The 25,548-nt window shown below is 43.9% G+C and overlaps 1 protein-coding gene across 1 annotated transcript in view; it reads right to left on the minus strand.

Annotated features, from left to right (window-relative positions):
• The window catches only part of LOC146835039 (cytochrome P450 4B1-like), a 393,192-nt gene that overhangs the window by 146,476 nt on the left and 221,168 nt on the right, over window positions 1–25,548 (minus strand). The window contains exon 5 of the mRNA XM_085602700.1: window positions 13,036–13,160. Coding sequence (XP_085458826.1) covers window positions 13,036–13,160 — 125 coding nt within the window. The remainder of the gene's footprint in view (window positions 1–13,035; window positions 13,161–25,548) is intronic.

Raw genomic sequence — 25,548 nt, forward strand, 5'->3', positions numbered from 1 at the left:
TAATGAAACATGGCAATGCGTTTTTTTACTGGTGTCATTTATTTTTTGAGTATAAGTGTGTTTTGCAGTACTGAATTTACATATTTTGTAGAAAAGAAAGAGTATTGTTCCGACTCCAGCAGCTGCTGCAAAAAGTAAACAGTGCTCCTCAGAACACTGTTCACATTCTGCTCTTGACTCTGCAAAACCTGGCCTCGGAGGCAGTAAAAGCAAAGGCAATCCCAGTTGTTACCCCTGTCGACCCCCAGGAGTCCATGAAATAGCCTGGTGCTTGCTGGCCTGCAGAATGGAACCAGCTCCTAAGGTAGGTTATACAATACTGGTTGTTACACAAAAGTTGATATTGCTAAGGTGATGCTAATGTTGTTGTGTGACATAATATCGAGAACATACATATTGTGCTAAACAAGTATGGCATATCAAAGAATATCGGGAACCACAAAGTTGGGTTTACAAACTTTGAACATAAACTATAAAAATATAGGTTCAAAAATTATGTAACAGAATATCATCAAAAAACAGTCATGCATATTAATTATAATGTACATATATTTAAATATTAGAGTTAAGAATAGTAGGAATAAAAATAAATACTATATTTAAAAATTAATATAAAACAACTTTAAAAAGTATATATCTACACACACACACACATAAAAATGAACGCCAACGGAGCTACCACTCGTCCATGAAAGTGGCTAAAACCTGAATGCTAGCCACACATAATCTATTACTTCTCACGATATACAAGTGAGTGAGTGATATGAACTCAATAACATACTACGAAATGGCAGTTTTATTTAACCCCTTCGCCGCGGCACGAATTCCGCCGCGGCGCTGGGGGGTTTCGGGGTCAGCGCTGTGCCGCCATGCTCGTGACGGAACCACTCCGTCATGAGCCACCGGCGCGCTGTGCTCATGACGGAGTGGTTCCGTCACGACTCCGCCCACTCGCGTTATTCGCCCGCACAGGCGGGGAATCAGCGATGCGTGGGCGGAGCGGCCGCAGCATGACGAAACCACTCCGTCATAAGCACACGGCGCCCGTGGCTCATGACGGAGTGGTTCCGTCATGAGCGCGCAAGGGGTTAAACCCCTTTAGTGGTTTTTAAATGAGAACAACAAATAGATTCCAACTTCATAATAGAACAACATTATACTAACAGAGCACAGGTCGCATCCTGGATTGGCTAATTTGACACAAATGTATAATTCACTGTGTGGGCGTGAACACTCTTGTATATAAGACCCTTATTCCCCCCTGCAAATTAGAGAAGAATTCCTTCCAAGCTGACACGGGGTCCTGCATGCGGAATCTTTGACATGCAGAGGTCTGACATCCCTTGCGGGCTGTCATCCTCAAAGCAGAGACAGGGTCCTTTGTTCTCAACCATCAAGTGAAAGGGATGGTTCTTCCCTAGGGGTTTCTTGGTTACATATATATATATATATAAAAAAGTTCAAACCATGTTTCGCGGTATCCTCTGCCTCAGGATGGTGGCGGGCTGCCGGCAAGGGCGCGACCCTTATTACTCCGTAAATTAATCCTTTACTTGTAAAAGATTACGCCGAGCCCCAATTTTGATGATAACAGCGTGATTTATTCGATCAGGTTTGTGGCAAACAACACCCGACGCGTTTCGAAACCCTCCGGTTTCTTGGTCACGGGTCGATATGATGTTGACACTCGTCACATGATATAGGACACAATTTGAAAAAATAAACAAAGGACTACATTGCTGCCAGGTTCACATAGCTAGCATAAGCGCCATCTTGGAATAGTAAAATGTTACAGGATTTCAATGAATAATTCACGGCAAAACACAATTCAACACATTTAGTTGGACAGTCAATTGATGTGTAAATTAAATAAAATTACCAGTGTAAATTTATCGAATTATCCAATGGTTACCAAACAAAGTTGATACATAATTACCTCATCGTAATTGTATTTGTCATATCAATGGACCCAAGTGGGTATGCAATGATCTATAGTTGATTTAACAGCCCAAGTGGGCAAACAATAATCGAATTTTCCAATGGTTACAAAACATAGATAATAAACGACTTCACATCTAATTGGGACTGGTCGTGTCAGCCGGCAGCCCGCCACCATCCTGAGGCAGAGGATACCGCGAAACATGGTTTGAACTTTTTTGAGTATCTTCCTCTGCCCGCTTCTCATTTCTTCACAAGTCTATCTGAGGTGGGAGGATTTCCGGAAAAACTACGAGCGCGGCGCAGCGGTGTATTCTGTGTGGTCGGGTGACTACGCGGTTTCATCTGCATGCCGTTTGTGAGAACCCGGAACAAGAACCCATTTCCCTCGGCGGACCACTGTGACTGACTCTTTATAAGAAGCTGGTGGAAGCAGTATGACGGGCTCGTCAGACACTGCAAGCGTGTAACTGAACGTCTTTCAGTTTACAGGAACTCCTTGAAACAGGGTTCCTTTATTTCGGATTACAATGTTGGCAAATCGGGAGGCAACGAGACGTGAAGCAGCGGAGCTGCTCTTTATACCGATTTCAGATGGCCAGAGAAATGATGTTCCCATCATGGGCACCTCTATGGAAGGAGCGCAGAGCAAACGCCAACTTTGGGATAAATTGTGGAAAGCGGCAAAGATGGAACAATCCAAATGGTGGGAGGCGACAGCTTTGCAGAAATATATAGATTGCGGAAGAGTACCGAGAGGTCTACGCATCTTTCTAACTCCCACGTTCCAAGACCCAGATCCCAATTTAATAGAAGAATGGATGGATAACAACCATAAATGTTCCACGGTTATGCTTAAACTCCTAGTTAAGTATGCACTAAAAGATACCGAACGACTTGCGGCAGAGATTGACAAATTATCAGAACTGTTAAAAGGCAAGAGTACAACGGATGAATTTGATATGGAAATGGCCAAACTTAAAAAGAAACTTGAAAAAGCAGAGGAAGAAATCAAGCTAAAAAAACAACGCAAGTTTCACCGTGACGAGTTAGATTATAAACAAGGGCAAATTCTCACTTTTGGGAGGAAGTTTGACCATTTAAGAGAAAAACCCAATACTGATGCAGAAATTACACCGAATAATGTTGTAGAATGTGAGATCACGACTGTAATTGTTAATGAGACTGCAACAACCTCGCAAGCTTGTGACACCGAAATTGGAGAAAACGAACAGAACAAAACCCCGGAAGGAGTAAAATCCAGTATTTTAAAGGAGTACGACATCATTGCAAAGGGAAGACAAGAATTTTCGAGTCCCCAAGGAGCACGAGGTCGAGGTCGAGGAGGCAGAGGCGCCAAGCGGGGCGGAAAGCAGCAAGGAAATATTCAAAGCTTCATGGGAATGACCACAAGGGGCAAAACGGCGCCAAAATGAAGGACACACATACGGTATTGAACCTTTCTGATTTTCCTTTGACTAATGAACAAATTGATGTACTATCTTTAGGTTTGACTTTTTGCCCTACTAGAAGTTTCAATTATACTGAAAGTAGAATTGATTTATTCTTTTTTACGGGCAAATTGAAACTGAAAAAATGGTATGCCAACAAAACAGGACAGAAGACTCTTACTCCTTTACCCAAAGAACCCACATTATCCATTGGGGACATAGAGACATTACACACACTAAGGGAGTTGGGAGCAGATAATTGGGTGGATGATCCTTTAATTACCCTAGAACAAGAAGAAATCAGGATCACCAACTCATGCGACAGTGGGTTTAAACCTAAATCTATTTTTCTGCCCCAAGTGTATAACGAATCTATTGAAGTCTTTGAGAAAGGAGTTTTGAAGGAGTTTAAAAAGTTGGCTAAAAACAAACCACGGTTCAATAGTAATTTAACAAAAAAGCAGGAAAGTGCATTGAAAGAATTACAGGAAAATAAATCTCTTGTAATTAAAAAATCAGACAAAGGGGGTAACGTGGTTGTTTGGCCTCGCAACATGTACGTTGAAGAAGGCATGAGACAATTAAATGATGTTGAAAGTTACACTAGGAGCAATAGACAAATCTATGAGAAAAGTAATGAATTGTATAAAGAAAAATTGGATGGGTGGAGGAATGAAAATTTGATCACTGGGGATGAATATAAATATTTGTATTGTAAATATCCTAAATTGGCAGCCCTGTATCTTTTACCTAAGATACACAAAAATAAGGAAGTCCCACCGGGTCGCCCTATTGTTTCTTCAATGTACAGCATGTTCGAAAACACTTCTAAATACATCGATCATTTTCTGAGACCGTATGTACAAGCATTACCATCTTATGTTAAAGACAGTGGGCACTTTTTGAAACTAATTGAAGATGTCTGTTGGGAACAGGATATGATGTTACTCACACTGGATGTCAACAGCTTGTATACCTGCATACCACATGAGTTGGGCCTTGAGGCCTGCAGGCATTACTTAAAGGATAGATCTGTGTGTTATTTGAGGCATACCGAAATGTTGCTTGATATGATGTCAGCATGTCTTAAAAACAACTTTTTCACATTTGATCATGTGATATACTGCCAAGCCCAGGGGACGGCAATGGGGACCTGCTTTGCCCCCAGCTACGCGGGTTTGTACCTAGGCTGGTGGGAGGAGCAGGTGGCGGAAACCATCAGTGCCTTTAATGACCATGTCGCCCTCTGGGCTAGATACATTGATGACATCTTCTGTATCTGGAGAGGGAACCAAACAGAGGCAATTGAGTTTGTTAATTCACTCAACGACAACAGTCTGAATCTAAAATTTACCCACACAATAGACAAAAAATCTATAGAATTTTTAGATGTATCAGTTGAAGTGAATGGGAACCATTTGGACAGCAAACTATTCCGCAAAAGTACGGCTGGGAATAGCATTTTACATGCCTCAAGTTGTCATCCCCCTAATCTGATTAACAGTATCCCTTATGGGGAACTATTAAGGGCCAGACGAAACTGCAGTTCTGAGTTTACCTTTGTGAAAGAAATGGATGTCATGAAGAGTAGATTTGAAGAGAGGGGCTACTCACAAAAGATCATTAAAAAAGCATGTGAAAAAGTTAGAAAAATCAAAAGAGAGGATCTGCTAGTCAGAAAAGAAGAGATAGACTCTGACATGGAACCGATAAGATTTATTACTACCTTTAGTAACCAAGCGAATGACGTTAGAAGATGTCTGAAAAAGTATTGGAATGTATTAAAGGTTGACAGTACCTTTGAAAAGAGTTTTAAAAGCTATCCCAGTATTACATTCCGACGATGTCCAGCACTGAAAGATCTCTTATGTAAAAGTATGTTAACTGATGAGAAGGATCCCTATTTTAAAATTCAGGGATTCTATAAATGTGCTTCTTGTAAAGCCTGTAAGAACAGTTTGAATTGTAAACAGATAGTTTTGTCAAAATCATTGAAACCATTTGTCATTTCTAAACATTTAAGCTGCAAGTCAGATTTCTGTGTCTATGCCCTAATATGCCCTTGTGAACTGGTTTATATTGGTAGCACCATCAACCAGGTGAAATTGCGCATTTTAGAACATATGCGGGCAATAACAAATGAAGATAAACAGTATCCAATCGCACGGCATTTTAAGGAATGCCACAATAAAGATACCAGCCTATTGAGGTATTGTGCCCTAGATAGAATTCCTTTATCCGAACGGGGAGGGAATAGAATACAAGATTTGCGCAGGCTGGAATCTAGATTGATTATAAAATATGACACGGTACATCCGGTGGGCATTAACAAAGATGAGGAACTGTCAGTCCATCTTGGTTGACAAAATTCTTTCTGGTTTTTTCTGAAGTTTACGAACTGTTATGTAAAAAAAGTGTAAATAGAATTATGATGAAGTCACGTTGCCTCCTGAGATATGATGTTTTAAATGTCTTTTAAAAAAACAAAAAATTTTTGGTATTTACTATACTATTTTATTGATACACATTTATTATTCTTTATAGGAGACGGAGCTTTTGCCAGAGGTTGAGAAATATGCAGCGTTAGCAATCTGTTGAAATATGAACTAAAGGATTGATTGACAATTGTTGGCCCACTTGGGCTGTTAAATTCATCACAGTTCACAGAATACTCACGGGGTTCATTGACACGACCAGTCCCAATTAGATGTGAAGTCGTTTATTATCTATGTTTTGTAACCATTGGAAAATTCGATTATTGTTTGCCCACTTGGGCTGTTAAATCAACTATAGATCATTGCATACCCACTTGGGTCCATTGATATGACAAATACAATTACGATGAGGTAATTATGTATCAACTTTGTTTGGTAACCATTGGATAATTCGATAAATTTACACTGGTAATTTTATTTAATTTACACATCAATTGACTGTCCAACTAAATGTGTTGAATTGTGTTTTGCCGTGAATTATTCATTGAAATCCTGTAACATTTTACTATTCCAAGATGGCGCTTATGCTAGCTATGTGAACCTGGCAGCAATGTAGTCCTTTGTTTATTTTTTCAAATTGTGTCCTATATCATGTGACGAGTGTCAACATCATATCGACCCGTGACCAAGAAACCGGAGGGTTTCGAAACGCGTCGGGTGTTGTTTGCCACAAACCTGATCGAATAAATCACGCTGTTATCATCAAAATTGGGGCTCGGCGTAATCTTTTACAAGTAAAGGATTAATTTACGGATATATATATATATATACATATATATATATATATATATATATATATATATATATATATATATATATATATATATATATATATATATATATATATATATATATATATATATATATATATATTCACTGAGAAAACCATAGGTTTCACACATGTTATAGTTAGCTGGACATTTTACTGATAAAAAACCTATGAAATTCCCCCGTTATAGTTAGTGCAGGCAACTATAACTCACGCAACCGCAATCCTCTGCTGATGACATATGTGTCTTTATGAAAAATAATATTTGTAATTTATGTATAGCTAAAATTTAATGGAAGAAGACATGGGCAAATAAGTGTCTAAATACAGTATTAGCATCAGCAGAGGATTGCGGTTGCGTGAGTTATAGTTGCCTGCACTAACTATAACGGGGGAATTTCATAGGTTTTTTATCAGTAAAATGTCCAGCTAACTATAACATGTGTGAAACCTATGGTTTTTTCAGTGAATTTGCAAGGTTTTTTAAATGCTAATTCATAACTATAACGTGTGTGAAACCTATGGTTTTTTCAGTGAATTTGTACGGTTTTTTAAATGCTAAGTTACTTTACGCCATTCGTGGCGTGCGCGCCCACTTAACGCAGTTCGTTCCGTGCGCGCACGGTGCGCTTCGCGCACCGTGCGCGCACAGTGAGGACGCGGTGCGATTCGCGCACCGCGCGCCCACTTTACGCAGTTAGTGCCGTGCACGCACGGTGGGCACGCGGTGCACTACGTGCACTGCGTGCCCACGTTACGCTGGATGGGCCATGTACGCACGATGCGCTTCGCGCACCGTGCGCACATGGAGGGCATATTATGCGCTTCGTTGTGCAAGGTAAACTTTTACATTTTCATTGCTTATATATGCCATGCCAGGCACAAATGGTGCCCTTCGGGCGCCATTTGCACACGGGGTGGGGAGAGTATGGTTAATTTTTTTTTTTTAAACATTTACATTTTCTTCAAAACTATATGCCATGCACAAATGGTGCCCTTTGGGCAGCATTTGCACACCGGGTGGGGAGAGTTTGGTGAATTTTTATTAAAAAATATTTTTTACTGTACGCGTACGGTAAGCGTAATCGGCGATTTTACGAAACAAAAAAAAATTTGACTTTTTGCGCTTGGTGGTTCTTTGGGGACACCTTCATCAAGGCTAGGTGGTTAGGAGCTGTCTAAACAGCCCCTTTACATGTTTTTTCCCTTTGTTTTTCCTCCCCCCCTCAGAGTGGGAGAGAGAAAATGGCGGCCGCCGCTTCCTGTTCGACCGATTCGAATGTTTACTAAGATCTAACAGCCAATCAGAATCGCGCTCGCGCACGTCACCGTACGCGTACGGTAAGCTTACCGTAAGCGCATGGTAAGCGCACCGTAAGCTGCCACAGATATATATATTGATTTAAATGCTATTTTCTCAGGAACTACTGAACAGATTTACACCAGACCTACAAAAGGCACTTCCTTGACCTGAGGACTACCTCTCTGCCAAATTTCAAGTAACTCTGTTCAGCCGTTCGGGCTGTAGCTGTGTCTAAAGGTCCTATGGAAAAATGCATGGGAAAAACGCGTTTTGGGACCCCCCTTTTTTCTCAGCCCCCGCTTGACGAATCCCCCCGAGACTTTCAGGGTAGGAGCGTAGCGCCCCACCTATTTTGAAAATTTCGCGTGGATTCGTCGACCGGCGCCAAAGTTATTCCAAATAGAATGTTGCGGATTTCCTATGGAAAGGGTCCTAACTATAACTACCTACTGGCGACCGCCAGTAGGTATATATATATATATATATATATATATATATATATATATATATATATATATATATATATATATATATATATATATATATATATATATATATATATATATATATATATATAGCTACACACATATACATGCTACACCTACCGATCTAGGCTAGGTATATTTAGGCAAATTACTTAGGGCGCATATTTTAGGAATATGCTAGTGCTACTGTTTTTATCTGAACTGCTTATGTTCATCTTATTTGCACTATGGTAGAAATGTATCAACTATTTTTTATATTGGTTCTAGCAATCTCTTTCGTATGCTTCATTCTCCTGATTGTAGCAGCAAATATGTTTTACACAAGACTGATGCTGGACCAATAAATACGTCCTAATCGCCATCCTGTGTATTTTCTGAGAGTAAGAAAGCACGAATGACTGAGCGAAAAGTACTGTACTGTATTCCATAATCCAGTAGGAATCAAGGTTGTCATGTTCAGTGGTTGCCAGAGACTACCTACACTACTGTAAGGGACAGGGGGGTGGTAGTGGCACTGTACAGCTAGCTGGTCTAACGGCTGACATATCCTGTGGGGGTGTCCGGAAGAGGTTAGGACACCAAGCACTCAGTTTAGGTCATCCAAAACGTGCAGGTCCTGGGGATTCCTAGGAACTACACAACACCTCCCGCAGACCCGAAGTCATTCGCAGCTTTGTGTCAGGCCTAGGGGGCAACCTATGCCTCGCCCCGTCCAATACACAGTTAACATCCCCCAGCCCAAGGATGGACCATCCACCTCCAAACCAATCATGTCCTGCAGCCTGAAGAAGAATTGGCAGTCATTAACATTGGGTGCATATAAATTAAGCAAGGAGATAGCCCTCCCATCAAGCTTACCCTGCAGGAAGACATACATCCCCTCCACCTCAGCCTCCACATACATGGGCACAAAGTGGGTTCCCGTAGCCACCTACACCAGCACTCCCCTAGGGTAGGTTGAATAGGAGGCATGATACAGCTGCCCTTTTCATTTCTTGACCACCTTGTCAATCTCTATCAATAAGGTGCCTTTCCTGGAGACAAGCAATGTTAACCCTATGGCACTTCAAGAAGGATAGAACCTTATATCTTTTCACGTAAGATACCCAGACTTTCCAGGTAAGTATCTTAAATCTACCCCCCCATACATATGATACAATAACGAGTGGTGAGAATTCTCACCCTATAATATTGCGATTCTCAGACAGTGCTGCAAGAAAAACTGAACAAACAACTTACAAACAAGAAAACATTCCCTCCCTCTACAGGACAAAGTAACTATCATGCTACACAACTTCATCCAATCTATGTGCCAGGACAACGCAATCACCTTATCCTATCCAAGAGGGATACGAGCCTCAACTCTTTACACCCCTCCCGGGACCCGTCTAATCCAGCACCCACAAAGTGCATAGCAGCCACTCAAGTACATGCACATACCACTGTGCACAAGTGTTTTGTCTCAATCCCGGTCAGAAAGAGGATTAGTGTTGAACAGAACACTGCCAAATTTGAATTGTGTCCATGCCGGGATCATATCGGCCCTGGCAAGGTGCCCTATGATGTTGTGAAATTTCTAGCCCTCTGGGGAGGATGGCCAGCAAGTCATAGACTCACAGGTAACACCCAAGAGCTGAGGTTCCACTCCCCCCACATATCCTCCATAGTACATTTAACAGACATGACATAAGAAAACAGTACAATCAAAACACGACTCTGCATTTAGATTAGTCTCTGGTACCACATTTAAAGGAAGAAGCTGAGTGTTACTCACCAGGGAGTCTGAAATTGCAGCAGGTGAATCAGGCTCCACCGACTGAGAAGCACCAGTGTCCACCATCCGCATGGTGCCATCATCCTGTATTGTGACTGTGCCAAACCAGCACCCGCCACCCAGGGTCAAATTCTTCCCCAAGCACGACCCTCCAGGCACACAAACTTAAGGCGCTCCGGAGTGGCCCCAGGCCACGGTCCGAAGCCTTCTCACACATTTTCAGCCAGTCCTAGACCTCCTGTGACTGCTCAAAAAATTGTGCTTTACCATTGGAAAGAACCTTCAACTTAGGTGGGTATTGCAACATGTACTTCAGACATGTAGCTTCTGCTTAACTCCCAGACACGACTTACCCTGCTCTTGGACCCTCTTCGTATAGTCAGGGTATATGGCAATACCGTGAATATCAAATTGGCATTTCCTGCAGCTTACAGGATACAATCTGCCCCTATAATTCAATATTTTGGTGATAAAGGCTCACGGAGAGCCCCCAGGAGGTGGAAGTGGCACCAAAGCACAGTGTGCCCATTCCACTTAAAAAAAACTCAGAGGCCATGTAGCGTCAACTGGTGCCTTACACAGTGTTTCCACAAAGTTCTCTGCTGTGGAGCCCTCCACTCACCCTGGGAACCCCAGGAACCGGTTGATATGGCAGGACTGACCCTCAGCATCCTCCGCCCTGGCTTCCAAGTCCCCCATAACTGTTGTCATTATGGCCATCTGTTGCTTGAGTGAATAAACCCTGCCCTGTTGAGTATCTTGATTATGCTCAGCGGTTGTTACTTTCTCAGCCACTTTTCTTATATTTGCCCGAAGCAGGTTAACATCTATGAAAACTGTCTCAATCTTGTGCTCCAGCACTGTGTGACATCCTTGAATAGCCACCAAGGGTTGCTCATCTCGCTCCGCTGATTTGGTCCTAGAGTCTGCACCCCCATCTGACTAGCTGTTGTGATGGCTGACGGAGAGTTGCTTATTGGGTAACAGTGTTGGTTGAAGGCGTCTTTGGATGCTTTTCCTTGCTCATTGTGGCCATACCACACAGCACGACACATACCTGCCATGTAAACTCAACCCTTCAATCAGGGCAGGCAGCGACCCAGTAGATCAGGACAGGCACTTCCTGCTCGCAGAGGACTCTCTGCTCACACCAGATGACCACCATGTTCCATAGCCTGCATGCGGTAGGCACCCAAGCGGAGCACCATATCCCTACCGCCCCTGACACCCGAGCCAGGTCCCCTCCTGTTTGAACATATGCGGCAGGGGTCAGTTCCAAAACACCAGCCACTGCCGTCAATATTGTTGAAAGAGAGGGCCCTAACCTCCAGATCCCTTTGCCATCCAAGACCCCAATGATCCAAGGAGAGTCTCCCAAAATTTCACTGGCCCAAGTCTACCAGGTTGTGGGCCGGGCTAGAACACAGCCTGCGGTTCATCCAGTGCAGGCAGCCACGCCTCAGACTGCAGAGGTCACCACTCCCAGGAGACCTGCCACAGAAGTCTTCTCCACCAACACTAAAGGAGCCCCTCGCAACCCTCCACTGTGGTGATGCATGGGCCCCACGGACGACTCCACTCCCGCAAACCAAGGGAAAGCCACACAATACTCGTCCCCCTACTTTATCAGGCCAGTCATCCCCAGCACCAAATGTGCCCTGCATTTCTCCCAAGGTGACTATCTACATTACATGGTGGCGAAAGGGGCAATAGTGTTGTTCACAACCACCTCGCAATAAGTGGCCCCCAGCAGCAAGCCTCACAGTTATGGTGTCAGTTTGAGCTACATCCTCTCCGACCTCCAGTGGGTTCTTCTCTCGCCCAGTACAGCTCTCCTGTGTGGCGTCACAGCTCCCTCTCAAAGCGGGGCAGCCCCACACTGCTCTGGGGACCAACGCCCGGCGTCCTTGATGCCAATTATCCCGCTCCAGCCAATCTGCCAATGCTTACGCCGGCCCGAGGCCTTCACTCAATGCCCCACTGCAGCGATCCAGGGGCTGCAGACTCACTCCACTGGTACAGGTCTTGGTATGACCCCCACCTCCAGGCTCAGCTGGGCTGCGAAAATGCTGCTGTCCGCTCAAAGGGCGCTGCTGTCAATCAGGATTTCAGCCAGCCAGCATAGGCAGGAGGCCCTTGGTTCCGACAGAGATGCTATATATTTCAGGATCGCCGGATGATGAAGGATACTAGACGGGTTGGCTGGGAGCAGGAGGAAACTACATCCTGTTGGCCATCTTGCCAGGCCACGCCCCCCCCCTGATAACGACTGAGTGGAACCTGAAACCAATGCCTTGATTTCATTAATAACTAAATGCATTTTGTGAGGCCCAATCCCTTTGAGGATTAAAATCATGTGGATCTTCGAGTTCAAGCCCAGGAATAACTCTGAACAGCCCTTCTGTGCTCAGAGGCAGTTGTCCAAAAAATATCACAATTATGGCCCAGACCCAGCTAGGCGGTGCCTTACCCAGGGACAGGAGATAAGTGAATGGAAAAATACATTTATCTGAAGTAACCTTAAAATTGGTCTTCTCAAAACCAATGGAAAGTCCTTAGCTAGGTCCTCCAACATAAATTACATCACAAACCTGAATCATGATGAAAAAATCTCCATAAACAGCATGCCATGAATACAACAAAAATCACCCCATTTACGAAATGTACACAACATGCATAGTATTCATACGTAATAGAACGTACATAACGTAAGAAAATTGAACAGGAGATACATTTGTTTCTGCACATTTTAGAACCAAAGTACTTGTCTACCCTAATAGACCAGGTCTAGTTTCATCTGTAAATGTCTGCTGCACTCACCTGCCTGTCTGGCAATTGCTCTGGTAGCTGAAGGCGCACTTCAAGATGCTGTCGAGCGTCATCAGGCTGGCATGCTGGAAGAGTTCAACAGACTGGTCTTCACTGATGAGCTTTTCCCACTTATCCTAAAGCAAAAGATGTGTGGTTCACTAGGCGACCGTTGCTCATTTGGTACCATATCACGGACAAAACACATGCTTTAAAATCAGTTCCAGAGAGTTCTAGCAGTATGATGGCACATGTATTTCCCATACAGATCAAGACCCTCATCTGCCACTAATCGAAACAGGAAGGACATCTTACTCCATAGAGTACTTCCTGTACGAGGAATGTCTATATACAAATATTTATATCGAGGTGAATGATTAAAATCTGAAATAAACTCATAAATCACAGCAAGTGTGATGGTACTTGACAGGCAAATCCCAGAGTAGATGTACACAAGGTAAGCTCTACTCAGTGCTTGCCTCAGCCACTTGATGCTTCAGTAATAGGGCAATTTAATCAGAACTGATAACTAAGAGAGAGATGGGGCCAGACTATACAGGACCATGACCGAGTGGACAGGCTAGACCTGTGTGATGCCCATCTCTCCTGGAACAATCAAGGTCTTGCCCAGCCCACTCCTTTCTGACCTATTCATGGCTCAACTTTCCCGCCTCCTGATTGGCAGCTGACAGAGCACTGGTATGTGACGAAGAGGACTGGGCTGTGAAATGGATAATGAGGTGGCAGATAGAGCCGTCACAATGCTGCTGTGTAGGAAGCAAAATATCACTGGCCTAATCTCCCACCCACATGATCCTTCACAGTCCAAACCCACCCTTCCCTCGTGCCAGTGGACGTCCTTAGCTGCTCCCATCCATCCAGACCCAGCAATCCATCTTCCTTCCATTTCCAGGCCTGACACATCATCTCAATGACAATCCATCGGTGGTAGGGTCGGGTGGGAGGGGGGGGGGCTGCAGGACTGTGATAGAAACAGTCGTCAAATGCAAGGGCAGAACTGTCACTATGTGGGTGGTAATGTGCTTGAATGGCAGTGCTGCCCGCCCTCAGGAAGTGAATGGATGGTACTGAATGAAGCGGCAGTGGGTGGAGAGGAAAACAGGGAGCAAACGTGAAGCTCTGCTTGGGAAGGGGGCTTCGTCTGAAAGGCTTAAGGATTGTAGCAGAATAGGCAGGGAATGATGAAGCGACTCAGACTACCAAACGCAGGAAAGGTGCAAATACATCAAAGCAGACAAGGAAGCTGTTCTGGAAGTAAAAGAGAAAGAGGTACAGAGGACAGATGTGCTGGGTAAAGGAAGGCCATGGGCAGTTCTGAGTCAGAGGGGGGACACCCAAAAGTGGGGGAAGGAAACCAGACTGGGGTTCTTTAGGTCCCTTTATGTTTCACACCCGAGGCCATTAGATAGAAAGTGCCCCCACCACGCAATGTTCATGTGCTCCTGCTTTGTGCACCCCAAGGGGCATTTTAGTGCCACAGAAGGGGTCGCAGATGCTTGAGCGGACCCACTGTAATACAGACAGCACTGGCGCTAAATGTGCGTCTGCGCTATCTCAAGAGGACATTCTCTCATTTGCATGGAGGTGCGGCCCATACAAACGAGAAAATATCTTTGCTACTGCACCCTTGCCGTAATATGGATGAGGGCGCAGAGGCAAACCTGCCTTCAGGAAGTGCACGTAATATGTGCACAAAAAGGTGCAGCACTTTCAGTGCGCCTCCAAAAGGCAGCCCTCCGGAGGGTAAAAAGCCCCCCCCGCAGACACCTCCTTGCAGGTGGGTGCAGCCACTCACTGCACCCACTTGCAAGGGGATCCCTCTACCCTCATAAAGGTGTGGGTGGGTGCTGCCCCATATTTCACTTGAATGCGCTGCCCCCAGGGCATCACAAGTATGCGGCTGCCCCGGGGCAGCGCATTCACAGTAACACGGCGCACTTTCCCGGTCTGCACATGGCGAACCTATTTAAATGTGCGCTGTAGTGCAAATAGGAAAATTGTGCCATATATAGGAAATCTGCCTGGCAGGTAGGTGACCTTACCTCACACAGAATGTCAAATTTCAGAGTTTCTCATTGGGCTAATCCTATTATATTTGTACAATGAAGAAACTACTTCAATAATGGAAAGATGTGGGTTAAAGCAATGCTTATCTTAAAATTGTAGAGAAAGATAAGACCGAATACATACTCGATCCACCTGCACGGCCAAGTACAAATACTGCAGCAATTTCTCCAGTCACAACAAACCCATGCAGCCGATAAATCCCATTTCAGCATAATAGAATCACCAGCATCAATAAAAACATACCAGAATCCTTAAATTTCCAAAGCAAACCCCATAATATTGGCACTTCCGTTCTATAGATTTTTCTACTCAATACAACAGAAGTAGTACTTCAGCAGCCACAAGAACACCTCCCAACACCTCAGTACTAATAAACATCAAAGACAACTCCGCCCATGATAAGTAAAACCCAGTATGATACTACAACAAAGAGAAATTGACAGATAGACATTACAACTCAAATATATTTGAAACTACGTACTTCCATGTATAAACTGAAATAAACTGAAAGAATGTCTAAAAATAGATATAAACATGCACTAGATATAAACATCAACAGCCTGTAATTGAAACTGGGTGTTCCGAGTGGATCAATCAATCAATCAATCAATAATTGTAAAGCACACTACATACCCGTGAGGGTTTCAAGGCGCTGGGGGGGGAGGGGGGAGCTGCTGCTATTGGTCGAAGAGCCAGGTCTTGAGTAAAATAAATATCACACTAACAAACCAAGAAGGATCTATAAATACTGTAGCTAACAACGTGAACTAAAAAAACTAAAATCCTACAGAATATGAGCAAAGCTTAGAGTCAAAGTCACTCCCAAGAACAGAAAAACTCACTGAGAGCAGTAATGCTATTGTTCACAAAATAGATAAAACCGCAAACAGGAACGCAGAGTGTGGTGAACAGAACCCAAAAGATAAGAGGTTATCCCAGCTATCCATAAATTGCCAGAGTAATCCCAGCTCGAAAACGTCCGATTCTGCCTCTCACTTTCTAGCAAATTCGTTAAATCTAACACTATTGAGCAAAGCAAAAATGTAAAGGCAAAAGAACAGTACAATACTGCAATAACATCCCAGACCAACTTTAAAATGTAAGTACACATTTCCTCTCCAATCAGACAAAGTTATAGCAACTAATCAACTTCTCGATGCTACAACCTAACTGGAAGTTGAGACTACTTCATAATTCAAGACAACCCGTCAATCCAATTCCAAAAAACACAAGGATACCAGATTTTTACAAAATCACTACAACGAGCTCAACACCCCAAAAGTTTAGAGGATTATTCAGTTGAACACATCATCACCAACATCTGTTAAGAGGAAACATCTGGATATGCCATAGTGCAAGACTGACCTCAACAGAAAACAAAAAACCCTTCTCAAACAAGAAAAACCTGCTGAGGTCAGAGTGAACAGGCTGAGGTGTGCCAGGTTTCTTACACCCTCCCCATTATTTAATTGATTTTATAATTACATTGGGTACTATTTGAAAGAGATAGACCTTGAAATCCCTAAACAGCCTACCTAGAAAATCACAATGTTTTCGTTTGCAGACAAGACAGACTTACACTAATTGAGAGAGCCATATATGCACCATCTCCTTAAGGGCTTTGGGATATACAGCACTTTAAAAAAGTGGCCTGATAAATTCACCAAAGCAAAGTTCACAGTGCTCAAAGGGACTCCTCTTAGGGGAACATTTCTATTACTTACTAGCTGTTAGAGCAATTTATTGATTTTAACTACTTTAGAATAAGTTTTGATGCAAAGTGGACTCTGAAGAACATAGAAATAAACGATCATGTAATTCGGGATAACCACTGGGGCTGTATTGTATTGTATTGTAATTGCATTTATATAGCGCTTACTACCCCCGACAAGGCGTTGAAGCGCTTTTTCGGCAAGTAGCATGCTATCCCAGGACCAATAGAGGATTAGTGTTGAATTAGTATAGTGAAATATGAAAGTAATTTTAAGTGGTGGACAGGTTAGTCAGTTATTTGGATTCGGAAGGATAGCAGAAGGATAGAGGAGGAAAAAAGGTTTGTATTTATATAGCGCTTGTTACCCCTGATAGGGTGTTGAAGCGTTTTTTTTTTGGTGAGTAGCACACTACTCCGGAAACCTTTAAAGGATTAGTGGTGAATTAGTATGGTGAAATATGAAGGTAATTTGAGTGGTGGATATTAGTCAGTTATTTGGAGTCAGAAGGATAGCGGAGGGATAAAAGGGGAAAGAAAGTTTTGTATTCATATAGCACCTGTTACCCCTGATGGGTGTTGAAGTGCTTTTCTGGCGAGTAGCATGCTACTCCGGAACCCATACAGGATTAGTGTTGAAAGTTAGTATAGTGAAATATGAAGTCATTTGAGTGGTGGATAGGTTATTCAGTTATTTGGATAGAGAAGGGTAGGCGGCAGGATAGAAGAAGGAAAGAGGTTTGTATTTAAATAGCGCTTGCTACCCCTGATGGGGTTTTAAAGCACTTTTTCGTCGAGTAGCACGCTAGTCTGGAACCCATAAGGATTAGTGTTGAAATAGTATGGTGAAACATGAAAGTAATTTGAGTGGTGGATATCTTAATCAGTTATTTGGATTGAGAAGGGTTGGGGAAGGGTAGAAAGGGAAAAAGGGTTGCATTTATACAGTGCCTGTAACCCTGATGGGGTGTTGAAACACTTTATTGGCAAGTAGCCCGCTACTCTGGAACCCATAAAGGATTAGTGGTGAATTAGTATAGTGGAATATGGAATTTGGGAAGTGAACATGTTAGTCTGTTATTTTGATTGAAAAGGATAGTGGAGGGATAGAAGAGTGAAGGATTTGGATAATTATTATTTGTTTTCTTTTAGTTCATAGCAGTAGGAGGAGGCTTTTGGATGAGTAACAAGGGGTTTGGAGGGGAAGAGTTAGAGTGAAGAGTTTAGATGGGTTTGTTTTTGGGGGATCAGTATAGTAAAAGAGGTATCAGATGATGCAAGGAGGGGTCGAGTAGGTGAGAGTCTAGCAAGGGTTATTTTGGGGATCATAGTAGTCGTATGGGGTTTGGGATAAATGAGAGTGGATGTAGAGGATATATGGCTAGATGTATAGGCTGAGAAATAAGGTAGTGCATTGGAAAGAGTAGTAGAAAGAAGTTTGAGATGAGCCAGAAAGTTGGGCTAGAAGAAATATTGAGAGAAGTATAGGCTGAGAAATAGGGTAGTGCATTGGAAATGCTAAATTAGAAGAAATTGATAAATATATGGATCCATAAGTACATTGAAAGATATATAGATGCATAAAGGAGGTGAGTAACGTAAGGAGGTGAGAGCAGCGGTTGATCAGGGAGGGGTGGCGGTCCTGATTTTACTTGATCTGTCGGCGGTGTGCTGATGGACAGATTGTCGAAGGCGGGGTGGAAGGCAGGGCCTGGAGCCTCTTGAAATCTTTCCTGGCTGACAGAATCCAAACAGTTGATTTGGAGCGAGACAAATCTAAGCCTTTTGCCCTCTCATGCGGGGTGCCGCAGGGGTCCTTCCTCAGTCCCATGCTTTTTAACATTTATATCAGCCCGTTGGAGGCACTGATAAGATCTTTCGGACTGCAATTAACATCCTATGCAGATGACACACAAATTGTGTTGTCCATACAGCGAGGGACCAAAGAAGTTATGGCTTTCAGATGTCATGACTGCCTGGAGGCCATCCAGCCAGAGATATCTTTTAACTGCCTGAAATTGAACGCAGGCAAGACCGAGGTCATCATATTTGGGAATAATCCCAATATCTGGACACCTGACCTGTGGCCTGAAGTAATGGGAAAGTTACCAGCTCCCACAGTTAAAGGCAAGAATTTGGGTGTGATCATGGATCACAAACCTGAATTTGGTGACCAGGTCAGCGGAGTTGTATCTACCTGCTTCTACCTCCTCAGAATATTGAGAAAAATTAAATTTTTCCTTCCAGCCGATGGTTTCAGGACAGCAGTCTCAGCCCTCATTTTGTCTTGGCTGGATTATTGTAATAATCTGTACCTAAACTTGAAAAAAATATATCTGTGCAGACTACAGCTAGTACAAAATACGGCGGCTAGACTGCTAACAGGCATACCAAGGTTTGCCTCTGCTCGAGATGGACTCCGGCAACTGCACTGGCTGCCAGTAACAAAACGAGCACAATTTAAAGCACTGTGCACTGTTTTTAAGTCACTGATGCGCAGTGGGCCGGAGTTTCTGAGCAGATGCTTTGAATGGTATGTTCCGTGTAGAGTGTTGCGCTCCTCTGAAGGAAAACTAGCAGCTGTTCCCCGAATAAAAAAAGCTAGCTGGGGAGGTAACAGCTTCTCCTTTTGTGCTGCAAAAGCCTGGAACAGTCTGCCATTGCATCTCAGAAATGCCTCGGAGCTCCTCTCTTTTAGAAAGGGGCTGAAGACATGGTTATTCACGATATAAGGCACCCCTTCTTGGCTCCCTGGGAGTCAAAACGCAGCGCCAGGACACCTTTGGGTACAAGTGCGCTTTATAAGCTTCTATAACATAACATAAAAGATATTGACAGAGGTACAGGATGAGAAATAGGGTAGTGCATTGGATATGCTTTTTCAGGAGAAAAGTACCACACAGATCCAAGTACATGGAAGGTACATCGATGCACAATGGCAGCAAGTACATGTAGACCAAAGATGCACCATATAGACTCTGGTTTTCAAGTGTAATTGAGATGTAAGCAAAAGACATGCAGTCGCGGAGTAACCTTTTGTATGTTTTTCAAATGAAGGCAACAGCCTTTGGTGTAGAACTGTGTGGACATAGATCCAGTGGATACTGAAACTGAAAATAGCTGCAGAGGTCTGTTTTACGGCTTGGCCTTGCACTCCTTCGATATCCTTGTGTTTCAAGCTTGGTATCAATGTTCTGGCTGACAAAGTTGAAGTTTGGACACTGGTATATTAGGTTCAAGTGCACAGGGAGATGCCATGTTCAATAAAGTTGGATGTGCGATCAATAAACAATCGCTCTCATTAGGAGTACTCTTAGGGAGGTTGGAGTTGTGGGCAACCCTTCCCTTACACACCTATACTACTAGTGTGATACATTGGAAGTATAACATGAAACACATGAAAACTCTCCAAAATGTTACACAGGAGTTCCTGACATTTGGACATCTCATCCCTAAGGGAAATGTAGGCTTGAATCTTCATTTAGATCTGATTAATCCTAAAGTTCGCCATTCTTTCCATCTCATGTTTAGATTCAATATACTGTCAACACCTGACTTTACGTCCAAATGAAATACAGCTGCGATTAAAGATGGTACTAGCGATCGCAGCTTTAGGGTCTGACAAACTAACTGGCACTTTATACATTTTTTTAAATTTTTGTTTTTTTACTCCAAATCTATAGTGCCCGAAGAAAGTGGTGATCCCCTTTTTTATGGAATTATAGTATTACGAGCCCTAATGATGCATTAAATTTGTACTGACTTAGCATCAATTCAATAACATCTTATCTTTGGTGTGCCTGGTTTATTACACAGTCTCCAGCAGGGGTATGAGAGAGTGCCATCATGATGTTTTTTTTTTTTTAAAATCATTCTTATAATTTTCTGTGTTAGATTCATTAGTGTCAGGTCCTTTTTAGGTCTCAAACTAGGTAGCGTATATGTTGTCTCGTTGAGAGATGCTGTATACACTATAGTGGGGGAAGCTACACCCACTTTCCGCTCTTTTTTTTGATTGGCTTTATTCATAAAATCTGCATTGGGATTGGTGTTTGGCTTCTTAGTCCCGCCCCCTATGTCGTCATTTTGCTCCTTCTCAGGCTATCAGCCCCTTTACTCGAACAGTATTTGCTGCCCTGTGTGTCCCCCCCACCCCCTCCGGCAGTTTGCAGTTTCCCCCCCTCACCCCTCCCACTCCTGTTCGTGCTTTTTTAAATGTGGAAGCTGCCATTTGTAATGCAATACGTCTCGCATAAATGTGAGTCGTATTGCATTGCAAATGCTTTGTAGTAAGGAATCCCTTAATACGTACATACATTGTTAAGTTAGCATAACCACGTTAGATGTTAGAAAGCCATCTTGCTGCTTTTGCGCACGACACTGCATCTACATGTTATTGTTTAAACAAACTGCTGGCTCGCGCTTTGCCTCACACAAGAGCAATCTGTTGTTACCATCCCGAGCTCTGCGCAGCGACCTTGGTCTGTACATGGTGTAACAAGAACAGTCTGGGTCGTTAGACAATGCATGTTTTCCACTCTAGGTTGATCGACTCACTATTTAGCCATAACACACAGGCAGCTGCAAATACCTGAAAGTTGGTGCTTTTAATATTGCAGACATCATGTTTAATATTCAGACCGAAGACGAGCCTTCCTGCGAGAAGACTTCTGATGCTCCTGTGATGTGATTTCACTAAGCTGATCTTTGAGGTATGGGGTCCCCTGTTCAAGCCCAAGAGACCTTTTATTAGCATAATAATAATATTAGCTTCTTAGTTAAGGGAAGGTGGTAGTATCCACTGTCATTTATAACATGATCACTCCCTTTATATTCTATGGTATTGTAACGATGCTGATGGTTTTGATTATAATAATTTGTCTGCTTGTATTAGCCAAAGTACTGCATCTTAGGACACGTGGTCTATAAAAATAAACTCTTTTTATTTTCACCGTGTCTCTGATTATTCTTGTTGTGGACTGATGTGAGAATAATATACGAACAGGTATTTCCGATTCCCACCATTCCTGAGAGTACACTGAGTCGCTTGTTCTGGGTTGTCTTTTCATTGGGACCGCCGAGCTAAATCTCAGACAACGAATGGGACACTTATGCTAGCCGGATACTGGGTTCTGGGTTCTGAAGGGAGTTTCTGGTACACCACAACTAACTGAGGTCCTGGGGTTCTACGCATAGTTCTGTGTATAAGCAGAATCCCTGCAATATGGCGCACCTAACGTTTGGTCTATGAGTTGAAACGCCTTAGTAGTGCTTATATTAGTCCACAACACCCTCATTCTTGTTTCCGGATAACAAGTCTGACGGATTTAAACCTACCTATTTCTGTTGATATAGGTTTCTTCAAGCTTGATCATTAAAAAGGTTATTGAACCCTTGTGCTACTAATTACTTGAAGTGTAGCTTGTCCTTATGGCGGTTGAGATAGCGGCGCACAGCCGTGCAGCTCTGAGACGTCATTTGACGCAGTATGGGGTGCCGGACACTGGTATGAGCGTAATCTTTGTGGTAGGAGCCGATGCAGCTCATCCTTATGAGTTGTTCTACTCTTGGGTGACGCTTCCGGCAGTGAGTGAGGACGATAACTCTTTTCATACTTACACTGCCACAGCCGTGCCAGCGAACTATACGCCGTATAGGACACAAGAAATACCAATATCTGCTTGGCAGCATCTTATTTGGTTTAATGGCGCCCTTCCCCATGCGGTTATACCGCCGAGAATGGGCCCTTTGTCATTTGCAGGGGCCACTTGGCCGGTACTAGCCGGATATACGCCTCATCCCCGTTACCTAACGGTGCCGGTGGCTGATTTGCGTGTACTGCACACTGCCCTTATTACAGTACATAGGGCTTTGGTACAGTACGTGTCACGCAATGTGCAGGCAGGGGCACCTGCTGTTGCGGGGCAGCCTACTGACCACCACGCGGTGGTCATTAGTCCTGTTATGGTTAATTCTGTTATGGGCAAGCACCCCCAAAGTAGGGATGATTTCCCTTTTTGGCTTGCTGAAAAATTTGACCAAATAGAAGCGGTTTACCCGAATACATCTCCTGTGGAGAAACACAGGATCCTTACCATTAGTTTGCCTAAAGACTTGGTCCCCGACATTGATGATTGTGTAAACTGGGGCAAGGTCTTTGCAGCGACGTACTCACAGTGCTTTGGCACTCCGTCTATGTCGGTGCTGCCCTCCGTTATTAAACGTGTTCAAGATAACCACGGTGCGGAGTCTGCGATAGAATTAGGCATGCGGCTCCTCGGACAGTTTGACCTGGTGGCTACCATGGTAATGTGTAACCTTAAGGGTGATGCTATGCAGTTCCAAGTTCGTAATGAACTGAAGAAAGTTGCTGATGAGGATAAGCCGCGGGAGTTCGCGAAAATAATCTCGACAGCATATAGAGATTTGGGTCGTAGCTCTTTAGGTGTTAAACCTGTGATCAAAACTCCCGAAATTAAGCAGCAGGGTAAGGCGGAAGCCTCTGGTAAGGATGACCGTCCAAACTTTCCGAAACAGAATTGGCGGTCAAAACAACAGGGAAAGCAGCAGCAGAAACAGGGGTCTCGGCCTGCCTCTCCCGTTCAGTCAGGTAGTGAGCGCACTTATGATCTGCGTGATCGTGCTACTATTAAGTCTCCTGATAGATTTCAGGTTTCTGATCAACGTTCTCCTCGTTCTTCACAGGAAACATCGGCTTCACAGTCCGGTGGCGGAGGCGGTGGCAAAGGTCGGGGTGCTCCACAAACCCGTGACCAACCCCGACAGACTGAGGGTAAAGGCAAGCAGGACGAATTCGCACGACAAAGACCCCCATTTCAGAAGAAGAAAGTGGCTGCTCTGACGGCAAGGTATGCCTCAGATAGTGCGAACACAGCTTCGGAACCGGACATGGGCGCTGACGCTACTGGACAGCGCAGCGGAAATTACCATAGTCCGTCAAGCTCTGCGTCCATTTCTGGCGGCGACAGCAACTGACATCTTGGTTACTGTTGAAACAGCTGACACCAGAGTTGCTCCCCCTGACAGACTTTACGAAATAGTCTTACTAATAGAGGGTGACATACAACGTACAATAAAGGGGATTTTTTGGGATAATCTGACTACCACCTATGATATCCTCCTAGCGGAGGCAGATTGGCCCCCAGCTTTCATTTTAGAAGCTCCTAGAGGGGAGGAGGTAATCCTCCCGTCCTTTGTGCACACAGTGCCTAAGGACCAGGCTGAAGTGTACGCTGAGGAGTGGGCACTGGCGCTAGCGCTAGCGCCGGCAGTGTATCGTACTCAGGTGGGATGGGACCGGTTGTCCCCCTGCCATGAGATTCCATTGCGGTCTATGCCCCAGCCACAGCCCCAATATCCTATGCGTCGTGAAGCTAGACCGCACGTCGCTGCAATCCTTGAACAATTGGAATATCAGGGTGTTATTGAAACTTGTGTGTCCCCTATGAATAACCCTTTATTCACTGTGACGAAGCCTGACGGGTCGTACCATTTAGTTTTGGATTACCGGCACTTAAATTCGCATTGCCAGACCTGCGCGGTACAAAATACTCACAGCTCGGCTCTGGTCGACAGTCTCGTGCGTAAGAGATTTAAAACGACACTTGACATCTCCAATGGCTTTTTTAGCCATAACCTGTCCACACTGAGTAGCCAGTGGACGGCGTTTACTTCAGGCGGCAAACAAAAACAGTTCACAAGATTAGCCATGGGCTATAAAAACAGCCCTGGCGTCTTTGCCGCTCGCGTGGTCTCTCTCTTAGAAAGAATAGACCCCGACGCATACTTCTATGTTGACGATACCTACCTCACGGATGACGAGCTGATGCCACAACTGTCTCGAGTCGACAATATTATTGTGAGTTTTGCGGATTATGGCTACAAATTTAATTTTGTGAAGTCACACATCGCGGAATATACAGTGTTGTTTTTGGGCTATGAGCTCAACAATGAAGGTAAGGGATTGGCTCCTCACTTACTGGAGAAGTGCGCATGCTTGCGTGCTCCTACAACACTGAAAAAATTACAATCTTTGCTGGGCTTTCTGAATTTCGGACGTACGTATATTCCTGATTATGCCCAGCGTATCAAGCCGCTTTACGCCTTGGTACAACCTTCTTTTTCGAAGTCCAGCTGGCAGCTGGAACATTCTGCTATTCTCCAGTCTTTACAGGCTGATCTTCTTGCTTCACAATACTTGACGCGTGATAATCGCACTAACCTGGTCATAAGAATAGTACCAGGCGCAGTGGGTTTCACGTACTTGACGATCAATGAGGGCGATACAGTCCCCATTGCGTATAAATCACACTTGTACACCTCTGCTGAGTTGCGTTTTTCCACTGTCGAGAAAGTTCTGACGGCAGTACAGATGGCGATCCTTAAAGAACGTGCACTGTCACATGGAAAACAGATACTGGTTGTAACACCGTATCCGGCCCTGGAGGCAGTGACAAAAGCAAGTGTACCAAATTCTAAAGCTTTGCATCCACGGTGGATACAATGGGCCACGACTCTGAGATCACCAGATGTCACTTATATCTTTGACGCTTCTTTACAGACTCAGGAGTACTTACAGTATGAATTCGTTCATCCAGCTCCTCTGTCTTTGCGCCCGCTCGAAGAATACCATTGTGTCATATACACTGACGGCTCAGCGCAGCCGGCGATTGGATCGAAGCATGCTTATTCTGCGGCTTGCGCAA

Source organism: Triturus cristatus, chromosome 4_2, assembly GCF_964204655.1.
Source record: "Triturus cristatus chromosome 4_2, aTriCri1.1, whole genome shotgun sequence".
Taxonomy (NCBI): domain Eukaryota; kingdom Metazoa; phylum Chordata; class Amphibia; order Caudata; family Salamandridae; genus Triturus; species Triturus cristatus.